The sequence below is a fragment of the Perognathus longimembris genome, chromosome 24, assembly GCF_023159225.1.
Source record: "Perognathus longimembris pacificus isolate PPM17 chromosome 24, ASM2315922v1, whole genome shotgun sequence".
NCBI lineage: Eukaryota > Metazoa > Chordata > Mammalia > Rodentia > Heteromyidae > Perognathus > Perognathus longimembris.
Window position 1 is genome coordinate 21,156,929 of NC_063184.1, and position 23,063 is coordinate 21,179,991.

Here is a 23,063-nt window from a genome sequence, read left to right on the forward strand (position 1 = left end):
TAGCTTGCACAAAATAAGAACTACACCATCCCTTGTAAACCATCCCCAGGTGAGTATTTGGATAATTGTGGGGTTTTTTTAAAGATTATCTTTAAGCGTTTGTACAAAAGGGTTTCATTTCAATGTGTCAGTTTATGAGAATAATATGTCTTGATCAATCTATTGTTCTCCTCATCTATGCAAACCACATCCATCCCCTCAAGTTACCTGGTTCTATTTTCTCATATGTATTTGCTCTTGTCCTCTTTCCCTTTGTATAGTGTCATTAGACTTCCCTTTGTGTAGAAGTCATTAGATTTAATTGTAATCTAGTCACAAGATGAGCCTCAGTTTTGGTGACAGTCTTAAGTTTCATCATCTATTTTATCACATGATTTTTTTTTGGTACCACAAAATTTATCCCATTTGTATCATCTTCTCCTGAGATCTGGCCCATTCTTCCTCTTGAAAATTACCTGACATGGTAGATTTCTCCAGTGGACAAAGGGAAGTTGTGGTAGGCAGAACAATTCCCTCCCCAAATCCTTATACATTAATATTCAGAACCTGTGCAATTTGCCTTGTATCAGGGTGGGGGGGGGCGATGCTGTGCAGATCTGAGTGCAAAATAGAGAAACTCTCCAGCTGTAGTCAGAGGGAGCTACAGCCATGAATGGAGGATCATAGAGACATAGGGTGAGAGAGAAGTACCATGGCTGAATTTGAGGATGGAACCTAGGAACAGTAAGTGAAGGAATGTGATGGTAGAAAAGATAAAGCTGCAAATTCTCTCTCCAGCTCCCAGAGAGGAAGGAGTGCTCCTTACCTTTTCAGTGTAGACAGGGCCTGCATCGGACTATGTGTGTTGAAGAGAGTCATTGTATGAGAAGGCACATATTTGTGGTCATTTCTTATGTCAGCAATATAAAAATAAATGATAGGATACTTCCATGGCAATTTCTGAAAAGGTGAAAAGAAATGCAAGATGACTTCAAAAGTGCTAGAGCAACCTAAATCATCTTATTCCCTATTCATGAGAGAGCTGCTTTTGCTTGGGAATATGCCCAGGGGGTCCATGTGGCAGTGTCACTTTTCTTGAGTGGGACTCCTTGGCCCTTTGCTTCCAAAGCGTCATCTGCTTCCTGTTTGGCAGGCTGGAAGTGGCGTCCTGGACTAAGCATCCGTGGCGGCGGCAGCTGTGGAACAGCTGGCAGAGCCCTAGAAATGAAGTGACTTGACAGGGATGTTTGCACATGGTCACCGGAGTCCAGCCTTGTTATTATTAGGGATGAAGCCAGGCAGACAGACTTGGTGTGGGGTGAAGGGGTGGGGAGCGGAGCCCCCGGTGTGAAGGCAGGAAGGGACCATAGCTGTGCCGGGTTGATGCCAGCGACATTAACCTGAGCAGGTGGAAGAGGCCAGGCTGACAGTCAGATGTTCTCCACTGCCTAGCTCAATAGCCTAAAGCCTGAAGGCCGGGGAGAGGCGGGCAGGGAAGACAGAGCACACACAGGACCAAAAGCAGTCTGCTCAAAAGCTGGCAGGGAACAGGCGAGAAGGAGGAACGCTCTTTTTGGCCTCTTCTTTGGGAGAGTGCAGGCACACAGCTGTGACAGCGACCGTAGCTATGGCCACAGTAGCAAAGAGAGGAATTTCTCATCCCAAAGTGACCAGGGCAGGTTTCAGCAGCATAGCATTAAAGGCTGAAGAGAAATAAAGCAGCTCCACAAAACCTGATGGCAGATGTGATTCTTTTTAAACACTAGTCAGCACAATCATGGAGGGTTGGTCTTCTGAAGTTTAGCATATGGGACCTGATGAATATGTGCTGGGTTGGCTCTTTGTGTCTTGGAGAGCTCTGTACAAAAGGTCGTGGAAGGTGGTGGTGGCAGTAGTGCTACTCAGTCCTCAGAGTTTAGTCAGCACTGTGGACAGAGCTCAGGGAGTCCTCCCCTCCACCAGGCAAAGCAGAAGCAAAGCAAAGCAGCTGGAGTGTAAGGCTGGCTGCTCTGCTCATTGTGCTCTGCCTGGGCAGTGACCATAGTCACTTTCTCACAGCAGCTCCTGCTAATCCAGAACTCCCTCCTAGTAATAGATGCTCCAACCCAGCCTTCTGTGTTGCTGTTGGGAACAAAGAGATGAGTAACATCTAGAAATAATGAAAGGACACAGAGTAAAAGAAAGCCATCGACTGAACCTTCCAAAACCCCACTCTCCAATGGATTGCATAAGATTTTCTTAGGCACAGTATTTCACCCTGTCTCTGGCTGATAATTAGGAAAAAGAAAAGAATGGTGGGAAAAATAGAAAGAGATAGAGAGAAGAAAGAAAAACAGGCCTAATGATCCCTCAAGACAAAGGAGACTAAAATAAATGCCTCTGGGGAAGAAGGAGGTACTGATGGGAAGGGGTGAGTTGGCAGAGTTTGCCTGCAGGGCGGTGGCAAGGAGAGGTCTAGAGAAGCAGAAGAGGGGAGGGGAGGATAAGGAGAAAGTGATAAGGAAAATGTAAATACACAGCATCTGATCCTTTGTCTCTATGATCTCCAAGACTGAGTCCAAGGACACAGCAATTCCCCTAAACAGGGTCCCAGGGAAGGGCTCTTGCTGGCCTGTGTTGTGCAGGTGCCTCTCTAGGTCATTGGACAGATCCTGGGCCATCTCAGTCCCCTGGACCCAGTCAGAAGCTCCACGCAGCTGTCACGCATCATGTATGCCCTCTGACTGCGTGCCTGTTCTGGTGCACACCAATGGTTGTTCACATGCACGTCCTCCAGAGGCAAATGGGCCAGCGTGTGATGTCCAGGGGCCCAAAGGTTCAACTGCGCAGGCCCACGGTGTTGATGTCATAGGCCTGCATACAGGACTGCTCCGGCCATGATAAAGGATGCTGAACCTCTAGGAGAGGGGGCCTTTCCCTTGATTGCCTCGCCAGGCTCCTTTTGTGCTTTCCAATGGGTAAGGGGAAGTGAAAGTGAGCCAAGAAGAAGGGCAAGCAGAGGCCAGGAGGAAACTGATGCTCCCTGGGAGCACTGGGCCTGCCAGACGTGCTGAGAAGCCACTTGTTCCTTCAGGACCATGGCACAAAGCCACTTGGTTTCCCAGCTCTGTGCCATGCTTCAGTCTGGTGCTTGCAGGCAAAGACTTACAGTCTGACATTCCCCTGTGTGTGTAGGCACTCTGTCACACAGGAGGCTGCCATCAAAGAGAAACTTGCCCAAGCTCAGAAGGACTGGGAGGAGGCAGAAGAACAAGAGGCACAGGGGATCCAGATGCCATCCAACCCCAACAGCCACCGAGTTAGAAAAGGCAGAGTATAGAAGTTGCACTGCCTCCAGGCGTACTCCCCCTCTTGCTGTCTCTGTGGCAGGCGCAGTGTGGACCGATCCGACCATCTAGAAGCCTGGAAGTCTTCTGGGCACAGGCCAGAACGACTCCCTTTATGCACAGGCCTTTAAAACAGCTTGGATTTATTGTGGCTCTTAAGTGGCCCAGGCTAATGGCTTGGCATGGATAATGTCTTAGTTTAATTGGTGATTGTGCAAGCTGCTTGTTTCTACTGTACAATCCCTTGTTGCTGGCTCTGGAGCAATTTCTCACAGGCAATTGGAGTCAATTCGGCTTTCACTCAGGCCTGCAACTGGAGGCAGAGATCACTCTGCTGCAAGGTCTCTTTCCAGGAGATTTCACACATCCCCAGAGACAGCAGGCGCTGAGGTCAAGGCACCGGCTCCTGGTGACACTGCAAACTATTTATTTGTGTCCAGATGTATGTGTGGCCAGGGAGGTGTGGACAAGAGTCACCACTGTCAATAACCAGCTTTTGAGGGTGTCATTGCGAGACAAAGTAAGAGTGGAGGTAAAAACCAAACTAGGAAACCAGAGTGCAGAACAACTGCAGAACAAGTTCAGCAGCGCAACAGGTGGGTTCCCCCAGAGCCTCGGCAAGCCCCTGGGAATGGGCGGAAAGGAAGGCAATCTCTGTAAAGGAATGCAACCTTTATGCTTCTAAGAACAAAGAGCATCGATGATCCTCATTTTCATGATGGCCTCTCCTTCCAAGGTCGTGACATTTTTTCTTAAGTCTTCCTAAATCTTTTGACCTTAAATCTATTTGGCTCCTTGTCTGTCTTTCAAGGTGTGTGAATTATCGCAATCTTTGTAATCTGAAAGCAGCTTATGGAGAAGCTGTTTGGGAGCGGAGCCCAGCATGTCCTGATGATGTGCTCATATGCCAGCCTTCCTGCAATGAACCAGGAGCTGGGGCAGGGCTCATCTGGGCCCACGTACCTCCTGGCAGGATGGATTCGTGCCTAGGATGTTGAATACATGCTCCCAGGGAAAAGACAGGAGGAAAATATTTAACTTGGCACTCATATTTTATTGATTTGTATGTCCACTGTTTTTACATTTTGTATCTCAAACCTATTAACTAAGAGGATTTAATGTTGAAAGGATCCAAAAGAAAACAGCTTTCTGAAGTACAAGTAACAGCATATTCTATAGAGGAATCTGCTGTAGCAGATCTCAAAATTATAATATTCAATGCTGTAATAATATGGGATGTCATTGGGCCTCTTCTATATTCTGACTCCAAATTTATCTCTAGGATTTACTGGGTTTAGACTATTTTGGTTTCCAAAGAGTTGTTTTATCTATTTTCTTTAATTCATGCACAAGTACCTGTATCACCTTAGTTCTCTTCTGGTTTTTCTTCTCCTCTAGTTCTTCTCTTCTCTTCTTTCTTTTTCTCAAGTTCAACATCCTAAAAGTCAATGCCATTTGCTGCTTCTGAGGAAAATATGCTGGAGTTAAGTTGGTTCAAGGTTCCCTTTTACTAAATGATTCATTCCTGGGCTGATTTCCCTTCACTTGCCAACGCTGTATCCTAGTGAAAGGAGAGTTGCCTATGCCAGCCATTTCCAGAATGGAGTTCACCTACCTCAAGCCAAATGAACCACTGGGACAAATAGCCATATTGTACTTCTATGCTTGTTTATTTTCGTTCATAAATACCATCTTCTGTATATTTTAGAATGTAACCTTGACACAGTGATGTATTTATATAGGCATATTACTCATAAAGAATACATCCTAAAGAAAATAATAATTTTGCAGTACAAAGTCTAGAACTCACAACATTGTGCATGTTATTATGCAAGTGTTATGCCACTGAACTATACCTGCACCACCTCCTTCAATTTATTGGCTGGTAAGAATACACTGGTAAATAAGTTTTCTGAGAGCTCAGCTCTTCACGTGGGTAAATCCTGATGGTCAGTTTATCTTTTCCAGAGTTCGGGTCAGATTGAAAGGAAGAAAACCATCAAGGTTCTCATTGCTCTGTCCCACTGCTTTGCATCTTTCCTGGTTAAGGAAGAGGTAGAGGGCTTAAGAATACAGAGAGTGGACAGCACTAGTGGCTCATGCTTCTAATCCTAGCTACTCAGGAGGCTGAGATCTTAGGATCATGGTTTGAAGCTAGCCCAGGCAGGAAAACCTGTAAAACTCTTACCACAAATTAATATTCACCAAAACCCGAAAGTGAGGCTGTTTTTTCAGTGGTAGAGTGCTAGCCTTGAGCACAAAACCTCAGGGACAGGGCCTGAATTCAAGTCCAGAACAAACACAATAATTAAAAAAGAAAAGTATATAGAGCACTTATGTCTGTTTCCTGACCTCATAATCACTAAAATGGCACTTTGATTCATTCTTTCTCTCTACACTATTCCTGACTTTTTCCCCCACTATCAAGAACTCTTGCCATGACTCCTGAGGTTGTGGCTAAAAAAAGAACAAAAAAACACCAAAAACAAAAAAAAAAGTCTGCGCCAATCCAGAATTTAAATGAGGTATTAGATTTCTTGACTTCAAGGTCATGGACAATAGGCAGTTAAAGGTTTTTATCTGTTGGTTTCTACCAGGAAAACTGATAATGCTCTGGTGTCCTCTGGATGACTATGTTGATTGTAAGGATGGGGTGTAGTTTGTACATCCTTGGGTACAATTACCTCCCCGAATACAATGCATCTTCTTTTAGACATCCCAGGGAGATAATTTGGACATACTGAAGATCTATAGTAATCAGATAATTACTATCGATTGCTCTTTAGACGTCTTGATGAGGTAATTAGGACATACTGGAAAGACGCTAGAACTGATTGATTGGCATGACTGTAATCTCAAAGATTTCTAATTATGTTTCTTTTCTTCTAATGGTTTATAAACAAACATCACTTTAGCTTTAGAATTTGTCAGGTGCCAGGTTCACTGGGAACAGCAGCTTTCTCTATTATGCTAACTAGACATGGAACATGATCAGCATACGCTCATTATGCCTTCCTGCCGAAGCAGGAAAAAAAAATGCAATTAACCCTCCAGTCTTTCTCGTTCTGCATTTCCACACAGGGCTGACTTCTTGTCACAGAGTGGGATGTGCAGTGTCAAGAAGGTGGTCTGGGAGGGCCCTGTGGGACTTTGAGCTGGGTGGATCTGTATACCCCTTGGGATATTGGAAGCCTGTTAAGGCCACCACTGTGGTCAGGACATAGTGACATAACATATGTGTCAGAGTGGTCCATGGACTGCTCAGCTCCTGTCATGAGAAATAGCTACTCATCACCAGCCATAGTAAAGAGTAAGTCAATATCACCAGGCAGCTAAGTCACACACTTGCTACATCCGGGTACTTTTGCCTGATGGCATCCACTAGACACTAATTACAGGACTTCCTGTTGGAGACCACATTCCACATGATCTTGGTATTTCCTATACCTGGTAGGACCTTTCAGCAGCTTGCTTTTTTTTTTTCCAGAATAACGGCCTAATCTAAAAGCTAAGAACCATGAAAGCAGTAGCTTGCCATGAGCTGTTTACATCTAATCAATGCTATTGGTGAGCCCAGTATTCATTGGACCATGAGTGTGTGGGTGGACATTCATTCAAAACATGAAAAAAGATATTTTTTCTGGGCATCAAGCTATCTGGTTGTTACTCTGGACTCTGGGATGTGACTGGACATTCTTTTCATGATTTCCTCTGGCGTGGTTCTCTGGTTGGCATTCTGACCAAACACCTGTGTCCTTGAACTCCCTGATTTCTATTTCTTTAAAAAAAAATCACAAAGAAAAAAAGATCATATTTGCTTTTAATTTTTTTTTATAAAAGTCAATGTTTTCCTGAACCTCCATTTTTAAAAAAGAAAGATAAATCACAAATTATACTTATTGTTATTAAAACTTTGAAGGCAGGAGAAATATGAAGTACAATGAACAGTGCAGCCAAGAAAGGAAAACCAGGATATTATATCCAATGATAACTGACAGTGTGCTGGTGTTTGGATAATTACAGCTGTAGTTGGAAATGCTTCATTAGCTACCATTAACTAGCTTGAGACATGGAAATGGAGATGGAATTTGTCTTCCTGTAATATCTTCATAATGTACATAAAATATGGAACAAGTTCTTCTCAGTCACAACTCTTGAGAATTGAGGCATTCTTTCCCAAGTTTAATAATCTCAGCAGCTGTTTAGATCAATATTTGTTGTTTAAGAACCTGGCAAATCAGCAGCAAAAATCTGTCCTCTAACAAGACATGTAAAGAGCATATTCTAGAGCCTTTGTAACTGGGAAATAGGAATCAGGCTCATTTTAAGTGAAAAGTAAGGGCTTTTGTTTCTGTATGTGCTAAAAGTGAGAGGACTAAATGTCGAAAACACTACAGAATTTTTTGTTGGCTGATTTTGATCAAGTCTAATGTATGAGTTTGTCTTTTCATCATTCACCACCTTTCTTAAAAGTTCATTGAAATACATTTTATGTGTATATTTATACCCACTTGCTTTTATCGAAGCTTCTCTTTTTCAGTTGGTAGTTCTGAATGTTGACGAAAAGAAATAATCTATTTGCCAATCGGCATCGGGGCGGGGGGCGGGGAGTGGGAAGGCTGGTAGAACAAACTAAACTGACAAAATTGACAAGTTAGCTTATTGGGGATCCCATATTGTACCAGAAGTAGGGGCTGTGGCGTGAGGGAGACTCAGGACCTGTAGAATAAGGGGTTCGCAGTGTTGTCCCAGTCTGCTTTGCGGTGAGGAGGCACGGGTGAAGTCTCACCCACTGGTGACAGAGCTAACCAGAGTGAGGCAGGTCAATAACATGTTTTGTTCTGGGCGTGTCATTGTAGGAAGTTTTACAGCTGGAGCGGCAGATGGGGGGGCAGCTTCTGGAGGAACCTAAGGCTCTTCATTTTAAAGGCAGCACCCACAACCTGCGCCTGTCCATTCATGACATCGCCCATTCCCTCTGGAAGAGCAAGCTGCTGGCTAAATATCAGGTAAGGCTGCTAAGATAAGCCAAAGGCTTGGAGACAACTCAGGAAGAGGATTGAAATTATATATCACATACTAAATCTTCTTTCTGGAAATTGCTTTTATATCAGTACTTGTTTCTTGAAATGAGTTTGGGGGGTCATACAAAAATTTTTATTAAATAATATCTGATGGATATATGTAAAGGAAGGCATCTTGAAAACTTTTCCATAAAACAGCTATAGCATTATGGTTCTATTTTTAGTAAAAAGTACAGATTTCCAATTCCAGCATTTCAGTTAATTTTTACTGAAATTGATTTCACTGAAATTAACTGAACTGATAAGAATGGCCTGCAATATATTTTCATAGGCATAATAGGATATTGTTACTCATGAAACACAAATCAGGTTTCATTCTTGCTAGCACAGCATCCTAACACTGACAACTGAGACAGACCCCAGCTTGGGCCTTAGCCTCTCTGTTCCTTTGCTTTCCTCTAGGATGTCACAGCAGGAATTTATTTTAATGAGCTATGATGTTATGTCTAGATTTATTTTAGGAACTTACTAAGTGTTTTTTTTTTTAATCATTTACTATGACTCCTTTTGCAAATGGGAGAAAGCAAATTAGGCTGCACTGGTTAGGTTCGTGGATTCTAGAAGTGGATTCACTGAGTTCAAATCTTGACTCTACTGCTTAGAATGCTGATGCTGGGGGAAGTTAGTAAACCTCCCTGGGCCCTAGTTTTTCGTGTGTGGAGGGAAATCAGGAGGTTCTGTTACTGGATGGAGCTGTTAGGAGGATTCTGTCAGGTACCACAATGTCCATGTTTATTCTTCATGTGGGGTTATTGTTTTCACATCCCACAGGAAATTCCTTTCTATCACATCTGGAGTGGGTCTCAAAGAAACCTTCACTGCACCTTCACTCTGGAAAGGTTTAGCCTGAACACCGTGGAGCTGGTGTGCAAACTGTGTGTGCGGCAGGTGGAAGGAGAGGGGCAGATTTTCCAACTCAACTGTACCGTGTCAGAGGTAAGAAGCTCTTGTTGTTCTTGGAAATCAGGAGATCAAATGGCCCTTAGGAGGACCAAGAGTGGGGGACAAAATGCAGTCTCAGTAAAAGCCATAGGAAAGTTGTCCAAAGCTTTCTTGCAGGTCCCATTTGTTAAGAGAACAATATTTTAACGCTCATGGTGGAGGTAAATGCATTAAGAACTATAACGGGAAATCCTTTTTCAAAAGTAAGTCTTATTTCTTATGGCACCATTACAGGGGTTTTGTGCCTAAAATCCACAGGTCATTCATAGGGTTCCACAAGTCACTCACCCCAATATGCTAAAGAAGAAACAACAGTAAAGGTCAGAGAAAGAGGATATCATTGATTTGGCACAGGCTTGCTGCAGGACACAGACCAACCCATCTTCCAACTATAGATATTTGCTTTAGGTTTAACTAGAGAAAGAATCAGTGGCAGGACAAAAGGAATGCGTAATTGTTCAACATCCCTGGGCCAATTATGGCTAGATGGTTATCAAGGGGTTCCATAGAAGTTGTGGTCACTGACAGCACTTGAGGGGAGCAATCTGGTCTGGATAAGGAAGCCAGTGTGGCCTGGCTGGTGGTCAGGCCTTCGGTATCCATCAGTCCTGCCCTTCCTAACTCAGAGCCCAGACAGACACAGAAATGAAGGTTGGGATGCCAAGCTTTTCAGCTGCCTTTAGTGAATTCATGGGCCCAAACAAAGAGGTTTGTCTAAGCACCTGTCACAACATGAATTTAAGAACCATATTCCAAGTGTTAAAAAGAGATCTGAATATCGAGTGTAAAGTTTAAGCAGTGTGCACATGTAACTTTTGTCTCAGCCTCCCACATGGTCCATCTGCCCTGCTTGCTTTGCTGATTCTCTCTCAGGAACCTGGCTGTCCTCATTATGTGCTGCTAAGTGGGGTGGACAAAGAAAAAGAGCTCTGCACTCCTTGCTTTTCCCTTTCTTCTCTCTTCTCAATGTTAAAAGGGAAAAAAAATCTCTTGGTCTTCTTTTCCTCTCCTTCATTCTCTAGGTGGCAGAAGAGCTGTCCCTTCCCCAGGGTGCAAGGGCAATGTTCCAGAAATAGAAAAATCTACATACTTCCTCCTCGTAGCCATCGGCTTATCCTTTCTTTGCTATAAATTTCATATCTGCCAGTTGGACTTCTTTTTATCTGTTCATATTTACTGTAGTAACAATGATCACCACTATTTAAAACACCCTAGCAAGGAAACAGGAGGTGCCCGTGACTTTATCTCTTCCCTTGGAGCCCAAAGCTGTGGTTTGAAAAGTGGTAGTCCTTCACAAGGACGGAACAAAGGAAGATGAATAAGGCAAATGGTCAGAAGGCAGCCTCTTCTGGGCCTCTTGGGCTCAGCTCCTGGGCCTCTTGCTGAGCCACAAACTGTGGGGTGGCCGTATTTCAACACTACAGTCATCCAGCGTATGATTTAAACTACTACTTCTCCCTCGCTGTCTCGTGCATAATGACGGATGAAGTAGCAGTCTGTTCAGATTGCCTTGCTCTGCATGTCCTATTTAAAGATGATTTTCCTCAGCAAACCAGGGCTGGGGGATTGAGGGGGGCAAGCAGGCAAGCTCTATGGTACTCCATCCTTCTTTCCCACAGCTCACCGAGGTGCGGTCATCCTGTCCTCCTGTAGTTCCATGAGACTTTTGACTCATAAACAACTTTAGTCACAGACCCCAGTGACATTCATAAGGAATGATCTTGGTGTCAGGGTGCCATGGCAACCGCCAGGCCTTTGGATGCGCAGTCCTATCTCCCAGGCACACAGCACCACCCCTGCTGGCTCCAGAGGGTGTTTTCACTTTCCAGGCCCAGCAGGTCTGCGAAGTTCAATAACCACCCAGCTCCCGTGACAACAAAGGCTGCAGAATTTTTGGAGGGGGCCAAGGAGCTCCAGTCCTTTGATGCTTGCTTTCTGTTCAGCGTGAACATTTGCTGAGCTCTGAAAGGGTGGATCAGATGTAGCCACAAATGAAAGAGAGCCGCTCAGCGCTCTTTCCCCCTGCCGGAGCGGCCTTCTCCTCACAAGAGAAAGGACAGTTTTGCACAGTGTGATCACAATTGAAGGACTTCTTTCTGGTGCCAACATCGAGGAAAGAAGATTTCTTTTGCAAGTTGGCAGCAGTGCACTCGGAAACCAGCCCTGGAGTCACGTGAGAGGCACTCATCTATGTGTGATAACCATGTATAACCAAGGAGGGAAGAGACGGTGACTTGACTTCTGGGTCACTGAGTGACACTATTGTGGTTAGCATTTGAATGGAGATCAGGGTACCCAGAGAAGGCCAATCTGGTCCTGATGAGGGGTCTGTGCTGGGAAACAATGGACTGAGGAGCCTTGACACCCCAGTCCTCATTCAAAATTGTAGCACTGAGAAACCACCAACAGATAGGACAAAAAGAACCCGGCTCCATTGTGGATGCTTTCTTCAGCACTCTGCTCCACCCAGCGTCTCAGGGCAAGGTGGCTGGTGGCTGGGGCTCCAATTCTAATGTCCTTTCTCCCAAGAAGGATCTGGCTTGTGCTGAATGTGCTGCCCTCTCTCCCCAGTCACCCATCACTCAAGGGCCCTCAGCAGCATGCGCTTGTAAAGAGAAGCCATGTGACCCTGGGCCTCTCCAGTAAGGTGGAGGACCTCTTGCTGACCACAGTAACCAGAGTGTCTTGGACATGATTATATCAAAAGCCATCAAGGGTTCCTCTGTATCATTTGCCAGAAAGCCCTTTAAAAGCTTCTAACTTGACATAAATACATGATTAAAGATATCTATTTATTTTCTATTTATCTGTCTATATCTATATCTATCTATGCATATGTATATATACATATATATGTATATATACTTTTAGATTGTAGGCAGGTGTGCAGGAAAAACCAGAAAGCTACACATCACCACGCAGGGCAAAAATGAGTATAGAGAAGAAAAATAAACTTCATTTTTTTTTCTCAGACCTTTGCTTAATCAATCCATGAAGACCTAGTATAACAACTTGCCAAGTAGAAAGTTCTGTAGACATGTAGGCCATTATTTATTCCTTTGGCTTCAGTTACGTGATGCCTAAATTGGTCTGTGGACTTGTTATGGAAATTGGATGAGTGAACATTAGTAAGTGCTGTAAGCAGAGCTTAACCAGTGGGACCCATTTGTGTTCACCATTTTTGTTCGTGTTGGTATAACTGGGTTTTCCAGTAAATTCTTTCAGCCCAATATGTGTTGTCCACTATCAGCTTTTCAAAGGCTTCACTTTCCCTAGCTATCAAAGTAGACTAAAAAGCCCTTCCATTTCTATATAAATGAATAAAAGCTAAATATACACAAATGCAAATTAGTTCCCAGATTAAAAGAGAGCTGGCACATGTTCCCAAGTTTGTGTGTCACGGGTTGCTTTATAAAGTTCGTGGTTCTGAACCCCAGAACTCATGTGGCTTTAGGAGAACTATTTATCATCTAATAGTAATTTTCCAGATTATGCTGAACATTCCCATCATTTTTTAATTTTTCTAGATCATCTCTCTTTGTTAACAACTGGTCCATATTATTTTTATGTGTGTGAGACTGTTAAAAATATACAAAGTCATGACACCCTGGGAGAGCTATTCTTTTTGCAGTAGCATATATTACTTGGACAAAGGGCTTTCATTGTGATATTTCCATATGTGCATACAACACACTTTGATCAAATTCCTCTCTGCTCCTTTCCCTCTAATTCCCCCTTTCTAAGCAATTTTACTGGATGCCATTATTCTGTTTTCATCAATGCATGTGAAGTTCATCAGCTATGTTCACCCTCCCCCTCTCACTGGAGTCTTATTCCCCATTTTTCACTCATATCACTTTTTTAGGTCTAGATTTCACATAGGAGAATATGCAATATCTGTCTTTGGCTTATTTGGTTTAACATGATGATCTCCAGTTCTATCTATTTGCCTGCAAATGATATAATTTCATCCTTCTTTATAGCTAAATAATCCTCTATTTTGTGTGTGTGTATATATATATATACACACATACATATAACGTGCATACTTACATACCATATACATATATGTATATATAGTCACATACACTGTCTCCACTCACTAGCTGGTGGACAGATGTCTAGTCTGACTCTGTAACTTGGGTATTGTGAAAAAGCGGTGCTATACACATGGCTGTGCAGGTATTTCATTTTCTATCAGCTACATGCCAGTGAATGGTGTATCACAATGATATGTGGCTCTATCTTTAGTGTTCTAAAGGAAACTTTCATATTGATTTCCACATTGTCTGCACTCATTTCCATCTCACCACCAATGTATAAGGGTTCCCCTCACTCCCAATGTTGACCAGCACTTGTTGCTGTTTGTTGTCTTAATGGTTGCCATTCTGACTAGGGTGAGATTGGCTCTCACTATTGTGGCAACTCGCATTTCCTTTATGACTTAGAATGTTGAACCTTCCTTCACATGTTTGCTGATCATTGGTACTTATTGTGAGATTTGTCTGTTCAATTCACTTGCCTGTATATTAATTGGACTTTTTGCTTTTGGTGTTCAATTTTTAACACTCTATTCTGGATAATACTCGGTTATCTAATGAATACCTGGAAAAGATTGTATTCCCATTCTATAGATCAGTCCTTCAATTTGATAATTATTTTGGCAGGAGGACTATGTGGCTCTTTAGTGCTACTCAATAACATTTATCCATTTTTTGCTCTTATTTCCTGAACAATTGTCAATCTATAGTCTCTACCTATGGCTGTAACTTGTTTACCCTGTGATTTCCAGTAATAGTTGATCTTATATTAAGATCTTTGTTTCATTTTGAGTTGATTTATGTGCAAGATAGCTGTCTACTTTCAGTCTTCTACATGTAGACCTGTAGTTTTGCTAGTACCATTTATTAAAGGGGCTGTCCTTTCTTAAGTACTGTATGGCCCTTTTGTCAAAAATAAAATGGCTGTACGTATGTGGGGTATATATCTAGGCCTTCTGTTGTACTCCATTAGTCAACCTGAACAAAGTACAATACTGCATTAAGTTGACCTATTAAGTTGATCTATTTACCTCTTCTATGGCATGTTCAAAATGACTATCGGAACTATGTGACTCTAGAAAGACTGAGAAAAACAGGTAGTGACAGGCACCTGTAGTCATGGTTAACAAGTAGCCTGGGCAGGGTTGTTTGGGTCCAGGAGTTCGAAGTCGGCATGGGTAATATAATGAGACCCTATCTCAATAAATAAATATAAAAGTTGGTGCTAGGGTTTAGGTAACTCCAAGAACATGTGTTTAGCATGAGTGAAGCCTGACACGTATGCCATCACCCATAGCAGCTGTTTGCCTAACATTGAAAAGTCTAATGCTTAACTAAGGGAATCATAACATCAAAGACAGATGGCATCAGTGTCATAAACCATTATTATAATAAGCATTCTCTGAGAATAATGGCTCTGCTTTTACCTGGAATAAAAGAAAAAATACTAATGGCAACTGAAATTACTACAAGATATTTAAACATAAATGTGTTTAAGCAGTTTTCTTTTATCTGCAAAGCTATTATCAGCCTTCTGATAAGAGATGGAAGTCTGCCCTATAGCTCTTATGGGGCAGAGTAGCCAGGGTGATAGATCAGGATGATACCTCTAACATAAAATGGGGATAGTTCTTTGCTCTTTTAATAAAAGGGGAGGAACAACAGGTATATGTGGAATAGATCTTCCAGGCATCCAGGCCTACTTGAATCTCACTTTAAATTCACGCTTTAACAAGAGGATCTAGGAGGCCTCCAGTGGCTCATGCCTATAATCCTAACTACTCAGGAGGCTGGGATCGGAGGACTGTAGTTTAAGGCCTGGGCAGAAATGTCATCAGCTGAGAAACCTAGTGGAATAAATAACTCTGAGTTCAAACCCCAGTATCAGCAAGAAAAAACAAACAAACAAACGAATGAATGAATGAATAAATAAATAAATAAATAAATAAGGAAAGAAATGAGAAGGACGAATTCCCTAGTCACCATTAGTTGGAAGGAAGTTTAACACAGAGATCCACAGGCAGAGTTCTAACAGGAATGAGCTCCATTCTTTTCCTATAGTAGGATAAAGAACTTTCTCTCATCCAAATCAATATCATCAGAGTAGCTTATATGTACAAGGCACAATGCTGATAAACAAGTTGGCAAGATAGACATACTCTCAACTTGAAGAAATACAAGAAATAAAAAGTTCAAAATTCAACTCAAAAAGCATTTCCACTAACTATAAGACCTAAAGCTATTAAAGTACTGGAAGAAGGCATAAGGGAAATCAGTTCAAGACGGATTCAGGCAGTGGTTTTCTATAGAAGACCTCAAAATGTAAAGTGAGGGGGAAAAAAGAAAGCAAAACTTGACAACCAGGTTGACATCAATTTTTTTTAATTGCTTAGAAAATGAAACAACAAACTGTAAATGCTCAATGTTGACTAGTTGTCTATATGACAGAGGATTAATATCCAAATTACATTAAGAAAAAAAGCAACATTCTTCATAAGTAACCCAATTTAATAGACTGGTTAAATGATCTAAAGAAAAATTTCTCAGAAGAAGAGATAGACATACAAATGAGCAACCAGTGCATGAAAATGAGTTCTCATCTCTACCCAGTTTGAATGGCTGTCGTCAAAGGGGCAGAAGAGAATGAAAGGAGATGTGCAGATAAGGAGGCTTAGCACTGTCCTTGGGAATATAAATGGGTATATATGTCTCAGGGTATAGGTCCAAAGGATATGAATTAGGCATGTTGAAGAGATAATCTGAATAGCCATGCTTATTGCAACAGTAGTCACAATAGCTAAGACATGGAATATTCAACCAATGAGGACAAGTTACATAAATAAATGTGTATATGTGTATATATGTATATGTGTGTGTATATGTATATATGTGTACGCATGTGTGTATATATCTATATTTGAATAGTATGGATTCTGGGGACACAAGGCCCAGATTACTGCAAAAATCGGACTTTCACCTCCTCTGCTACTCAATTAGGGTTATTTTGTACATAGGGGATGTTCCAGCTTTCTCCTTAGCCACTGTTATTTTTTTGCCTAGGAAAGCAGCAAGCAAAGGCACCAAGTTATGCCTGCCATACATCATTCTATGCCTAATGTAAGCACTGAAGAACATTGAGCTCAGACTTCCCAAGCATGAATCAGTTACCAAACACGCACCTTTTTCCTTAGACTACTCTCCTACTCACCTTCCTCTAAGCCCTAGTCACCCAGTTGTCAGGAACTCTTTCCTCTCCCCCTTAGAAAGAGCTTTGTGTCTGAGGTAGAAAGCTACAGATTGTGATCCTGAGACCCTACCTCCCGCTGGACATGTCTGTGTCTCATTCTGAGGCCCCCATCCCCCCTGGACATGTCTGTGTCTCACATCACAGTCCTTTAGTCCTGGTATGTGATGGAGAAAGTACAAAGGAGCCTATGGAATCCTTTGCCAAGCCTTGGGTCTTCAGTCTAATATTAATCATAGCCAATGGCAAAAAGTAGTGGAGTCATTGTGTGTGTGTGTGTGTGTGTGTGTGTGTGTGTGTCTGTCTGTCTGTACTGAGACTTGAAGTCAAGGCCTGGGCACTTGTCCCTTTGCTTTTCTTCTGCTCAAGGCGATTATTCTTCCACTAGTGTCACAGCTCCACTTTCACCTTCTTGCTAGTTAATTGGAGACAAGCATCTCATAAACCTTTTCTGCTGCACTGGCTTGGAACCATGATCATCAGATCTCAGCCTGAGTGGCTAGGATTATAGGCATGAGCCACTATGCCCAGCACCCAAAATATTGGCATTATTTAAGCCCCAACAGCACCTCCTATGTGTTAAAATTACACCAGCTGAGAAGTCAGCTTTAGGTGCTGATTGTGGAAACTCTACCAGTTGCATAGAACAGAGATGGCTGACATTTCCCCTGTACTTTACAGTACCACTAGCGGAACTCATGAAGCTGTAGAGACTACTGCTCAAGAAGGCTTGCTAAAATTTAGAGGGCTCTGGACAACAATGTCATTTACATTCACACATACCACACACACACACACACACACACACACACACACACACACTCACCCCTTTGCCCTCAGCAAGACATCACAGACCCAATGGCTAAGCCTGTGTGGCTAGTTTACCCTCCAGTGACTAATTCTACACACCAAGGTGTTACCTGGTTAAAAAGAGAAAGAGAGAGGCATTTAAAGTGGATTACATAGATTTTCTTTTATTGCAACCTTTGCTTTTGCCTTTTCAACCAGCAGAAGTGATGAAAAAATGATTAGAGAATTTCTCTTGCGGTGCAATTCTAAGTTTTGCATTTGTGCTGTTTTATGAGCTGAAACTATTTTAAGAGCCAATGTATGGTTTTCTTGACTAAAATTAGACTTTGGGAAAAAAAAAAAGTAGGTTCAGCAATTGGAGCATGCTATTAGCACTGAGCCCTAATACACTGTTTACCATTTTTCTTTTGAAAATTTGTCTTCATTTGCTATCAGTTGGCTTTGTTCCATTTCCCTGCTGAGAGCAGAAGCCAGCCATCCTCCTTCTGCAGGGTTAGAGGACTGCACTGGGCCATTCACTTCGTTCCCTCCAGAGTCAAATGATTTCTGCAGGCTCCGCTTGTCATCTTTCTCATCTCCAATCGGATGTTTGTTCTCATGCAGGTGCTCTTTAGATCAGGAATGACACTAGAACTTTCCTACCAGCACTATCCCAAGCAAGGACCCATGGATACAAAGCCTGTGCACCAGTAGCTCCAAGATGGCCACCTTCCTTTCTCCTTGGTTACGATGACTGACTCACCATGTTCAAGTCAGGAAGAAACTATTGTTCCTCAGGAGAAAAAAACAGCAGTCATATTCTTCTTACCATTCGAAGCCAAGCCTTATGCTAATGGGCACAATAAGGATTGCTTTGTCCTCAGAAATAATGCTGTGCTGTTTTTTGGTGTTTTTTTCTAGGAGCCTACTGGCATCGATCTGCCTCTACTGGACCCGGCCAGCACCATCACCACCGTCACAGGGCCGAGCGCTTTCAGCATCCCGCTCCCCATCCGGCAGAAGCTTTGCAGCAGCCTGGATGCCCCACAAACCAGAGGCCACGACTGGAGGATGCTGGCTCATAAGCTGAACCTGGACAGGTGGGTGTGGCCAGGCTCCAGGATCCGTTGTGTTCTGCCGAACATGGGTCTCCAAGGATGGTCATGGTTAGACACAAGATATCCTTCCATACATCTATGTTTTTATTCTGAAAAGATGTATGACACTGCTTCTTTGTAACTTCCACGAAGAGCTTAAAGGCCCAGTTCCAAGGATAGTCTAGGTTTATTTGACCTTTATCAACCTTGTATCAAGTGTTAGGATGGACTTTGCCAAATGGATGAGCTAAACCCTCCTAAGGAGCGGGCTACTTGTAATTTTTTCTTCCGCCTCTCCAGTTCAACAGGCCCTAATGCTTCATGGAAAATTAGTCTGCTCGCACAACACTGCCATGAAGTATCAACGGAGCACAAGAGACACCCAATAAAAAACATAGCATCAGCCTGGCACCAGTGGCTCCCACCTGTAATCTTAGCTTCTCAGGAGCCTGAGATTTGAGCATCTTGATTCAAAGCCAGCCCAAAGGCAAAGAAATCCCTGAGACTCTTGTCTCCAGTTAGCTAGCAAACAGCTGGAAGTAGAAGGGCAACTCTGCTCATCTTGAGCAGAAAAAGCTAAACAAGAGCACAAGGTCCTGTGTTTAAACCTAAGGACAGGCATAGAAAAGAAAAAAAGAATTGAAAGAAAGAAAGAAAAGACATAACATGACATGTTAAAGACAGCCTGAGCTGAAGAGAAAACACAAGTCTCTTGATTTCCTGATTAAGATATGACCCATAGGCATCTTGTCTGTTAAATTACCTTACTCCGAGTTGAGGTTAACAAAGTTACACAGCTCGTCTCCTCTGTGGGGCTGATCTAATTAAGTATGGGCTAGTCATTTAAGAGGGCTCACTGTAAACCACAATGGAGCTGAGCTACGCTAAGACAGATGCTCTAAGGCAGAAAAGTTTAGCTGACTAAAAACAGAAAACAGATCCAGAAGGCATGCCTTTCAGGACATTTTTCCCATTCCCCACTTACAGGTACTTGAATTACTTTGCCACCAAATCCAGCCCAACTGGCGTCATCCTGGATCTCTGGGAAGCCCAAAACTTCCCAGATGGAAATCTGAGCATGCTAGCAGCTGTCTTGGAAGAAATGGGAAGACATGAGACGGTAGTGTCTTTAGCAGCAGAAGGGCAGTATTGATTGACCACATTGGAAGTGAAAATGTGCAGGGAGGAGGAAATCCAAACCAGACCAATGGGCTTCACAGGCAAGATGGCAGCTCACAGGCAAGATGGCAGCAGAGAGGGTTGGGGAAGATGCCACTACCGACCCACACGCCCACTTTCCTCGGACAGCACCTCGGGAGATAAGAAAAGTTGTGTAAATTTGTACCTTGAATTTAGACATCACTCTAATTTTCCTCTTAGTTGGGCTGTATGCTGTATGGTACAGGATCTTACAGTTTCCTAGGAAACGCTTTTTATTGCTATCCAGCTCTATGGATAAACTTTCTTAACAAACCCAATTTCTACAAATGTTGTTTACATCAGATTGGACAGGGATGCAGACACTGTCCATGGCTGGTTCTATTTTTGTTCAAAATCATTGGGAATTGAAGCTGTGGACGGTTTGTTGTGTCTATTACAGATTAGTCATTTACAGAGAAATCCCAGACTTCTTTTTTTTTTTTTTTTTTTGGCTACAAATTGTGTGTACATCAAGTGCTTCAGACAATAGCCTCCCCATCACCGTTCCCTTCTGGAACTTCGTAGAACCAGTGTTACCATTTTGTATCAGGGAAGTGCTAGGAGAAATGATTGAGTCCTTAATGCCTGGGGGAGGGAGTGGGGTCATTGGATGCCCTTTGGGAAGACAGTTGTGGCACTGCAGGGAAGACACTGACTCATGTTCAACCATACTGACATTCCTTCATGACATGTCTTTGTAATATGCGATGACAAGTGCTTTATAAAGGTGTCATTCCTATCATTGTTATGGATACATATTTACAAGTGTTCTAGTAAAATGATCCTCTTTTAGTTTCGGTTTTAGTTAGCAGTACTGTTAGTGCTTGGTAATTGGCTAGGCCTGCTTCTTCCGTGTGTGGTAAGTTGGTACATGGGCACCGGTGTAGTTCACTAGGCATTGTTTCCTTGAATAATGACTTTTCTATACTATTCCAAGAAGGTAGTCGATCCTCATTAGCTTTGTCCATCTGTGCGTTCAGCTTGCTCAGGCAAAGTCTTTCTGCTCTGAGTCTTATTATGGGATAGATAGTCTATAAAGTTCACTTCATCTTGTGGTTGTGAGTTCCATCACACTTGGTGTACCTGAGGGACAGTACAGTTGGTAGAACAGTCCTCAGATTGGAAATAAGGACATGAGTTGTTGTCCTGTACTGAAGGCTGTCAATCTGTGCTACCTCGGGAAAGGCACTGCAATTCAATCAAGCTCAGTTTCTGGTAAACTAAGGAAAGAAATGAGATCTTCTCAAGCTTCTCTCATGGAGGGACTTCCATTACCATGCCTCCAGTCTCCTCTGTCAGTCTGGACATCACAATGAACTGGGAGCTAGATTTAGATGTGGGCTGGCCTTTTGCCTGGGCTACATTATGCCTTGCCACTTGTGTTGATTTGGAAGAGAACAATTCTAACCTTCCAGATGTTTGTTCAGCTTTCCAGTCTTGTCCTTGTATCGCTGTACTATGTTTCTCAGTGAGCTATGACATTCTTTAATTGTCATTTTCTTGTCCTGTCGTGGGATCCTTGCCCTTCTAGCCTTCCTGACTGGAGGCCCATTTCACCATTCTATTACCTTGATCTTCATATCAAGACCAATCCTAGAAGTGCACCCAGCAGGATGAACTTGGTATGTTTTCCTATCCCCAAACCCATTAGCCTTTGTTTTAATAGTATTCACTAGCATTTGTAAAAGTTAATTAGCTCCTTTAGCCTATAAAATGTTAGTCAAAAGACAACTTTGTGCAAGTTATGAGGTTTCCTTTGGGACCATGGTAGACTCTTTCAGCAGATCTGGGAAGAAGGGTCAACAGATCAATAATCAAACCTGGACTATGTATGTAGCACCCACATGCTTGCACCTGAACCCTCAAAACATAAGCAACCCTGGTTTGCACAGGGACAGAGAGGAATCCAGCTTTCTGACTGATTTTAGTTGAGAAATCACTCTGTGGATTGCCCATCTTCCCACATATATTCCCTCTCCTATTACTTCTTGGTATTAGACTCATCTTTCCTCATGGAAGGACTTTGTTTTCCAGCCTCTTCCTTCATGCTATTATTTCTTATCTTCTATTTTACGATATATAGATGCATAAGTTGAGTATAATCTTTATCTGATCATCCTAGGCATTGTAATTTCCATGCATAAAAACACCTATTCCACTGATGATAGAAGGGGATAAGCAAATTTAGATGATCACATTTACACCAATGAATTGGAATCAAATTGAAAAATCTTAAAGAAGTAAGTTTTAAGAAGAGAAGAAAGGAGAACTGTTGTCCATTGCTGTACCTTGAAATAAACTTGCTAAGATCATTCTTCAGTTGTAGAGTTGTGAAATTACCAATAGAAATCAGGAACTGAAAGCCTGAACTGAATGCTGAAAGGAATTTCTCTGCCTCATGAACAAAGATATAGTGGAACAAAGATATATTTATCTAGATGAATGGGTTCCAAAACTTACTTCTTAATTTAAAAAATCATGACCACAGTGATTATTAAGCATAGTAGGCAAAATATTGTTGGAAGTGATGCAGGCTTCTTATGGTTCAAAATCATCTCAATATGCTTGCTTTTAAGCCCTCACCATCAACTTAAGAAAAAGGAAGAGTGATTGATTTCTTTTGAGGTGATCATTGGTCATGTAAAATGTTTTGTGTGGACTGGGAATATGGCCTAGTGGTAAAGTGCTCGTCTTGTATACGTGAAGCCCTGGGTTTGATTCCTCAGCATCACATAAACAGAAAAGGCCAGAAGTGGCGCTGTGGTGCAAGTAGTAAAGGGCTGGCCTTAAGCAAAAAAGAAGCTGTAACAGTGCTCAGTGTTCAAGCCCCAGGACTGGCAAAAAACAAAACAAAACAAAAAATGTTTTGTGAGTGACAAGTGAATGGTTGCTGCTATATCACAACAAACTCTACATCCGATGATTTCACTAAGAATCCCACTTTACTTTTGTTCTGGAGTGACTGCTGCTAGATTGATCTTTCCAACTTAGAAGCAACAGTTCATTTCTTAGGTGGCCATTCATAAGCCATGCTGTCTGCCTGGTCTGGTTTCTGTACCACATGAAAGGGAAAACTGGGTGTCTCTGGAATGGAAAAAGCTATCATTTGTGCATGGTTCCCTCTAGTGGCTGGAAGTGCAATCTACCCTGAAGTTAATACAGCTCACCAGGAGTTGAGTGAAAAGTGTTTGCAGTGAGGACCTGCAGAAATAAAAAAATTAAAAAAAGAATAATTTTCCACTTCAAATATACGATTTTTCTTATCACATTTTTTACTTACATGATCCCTCTCAAAATTTCACGCTATTTTGTGTAGGCCATTAACTAATTCGCACGCAAATCTTAAGATGAAATCTTGTTAA

The 23,063-nt window shown here is 42.4% G+C and overlaps 1 protein-coding gene across 2 annotated transcripts in view; it reads left to right on the forward strand.

The window, feature by feature from the left end:
* Window positions 1–22,388, forward strand: part of Unc5c (unc-5 netrin receptor C) — a 334,931-nt gene extending 312,543 nt beyond the window's left edge. For both annotated transcript variants that reach the window (XM_048333767.1, XM_048333768.1), the window contains 4 exons: window positions 8,165–8,314; window positions 9,161–9,325; window positions 18,326–18,504; window positions 19,489–22,388. In XM_048333767.1, coding sequence (XP_048189724.1) covers window positions 8,165–8,314; window positions 9,161–9,325; window positions 18,326–18,504; window positions 19,489–19,654 — 660 coding nt within the window. In that variant the 3' untranslated portion in view covers window positions 19,655–22,388. The remainder of the gene's footprint in view (window positions 1–8,164; window positions 8,315–9,160; window positions 9,326–18,325; window positions 18,505–19,488) is intronic.
* The last annotated feature ends 675 nt before the right edge of the window (window positions 22,389–23,063 follow it).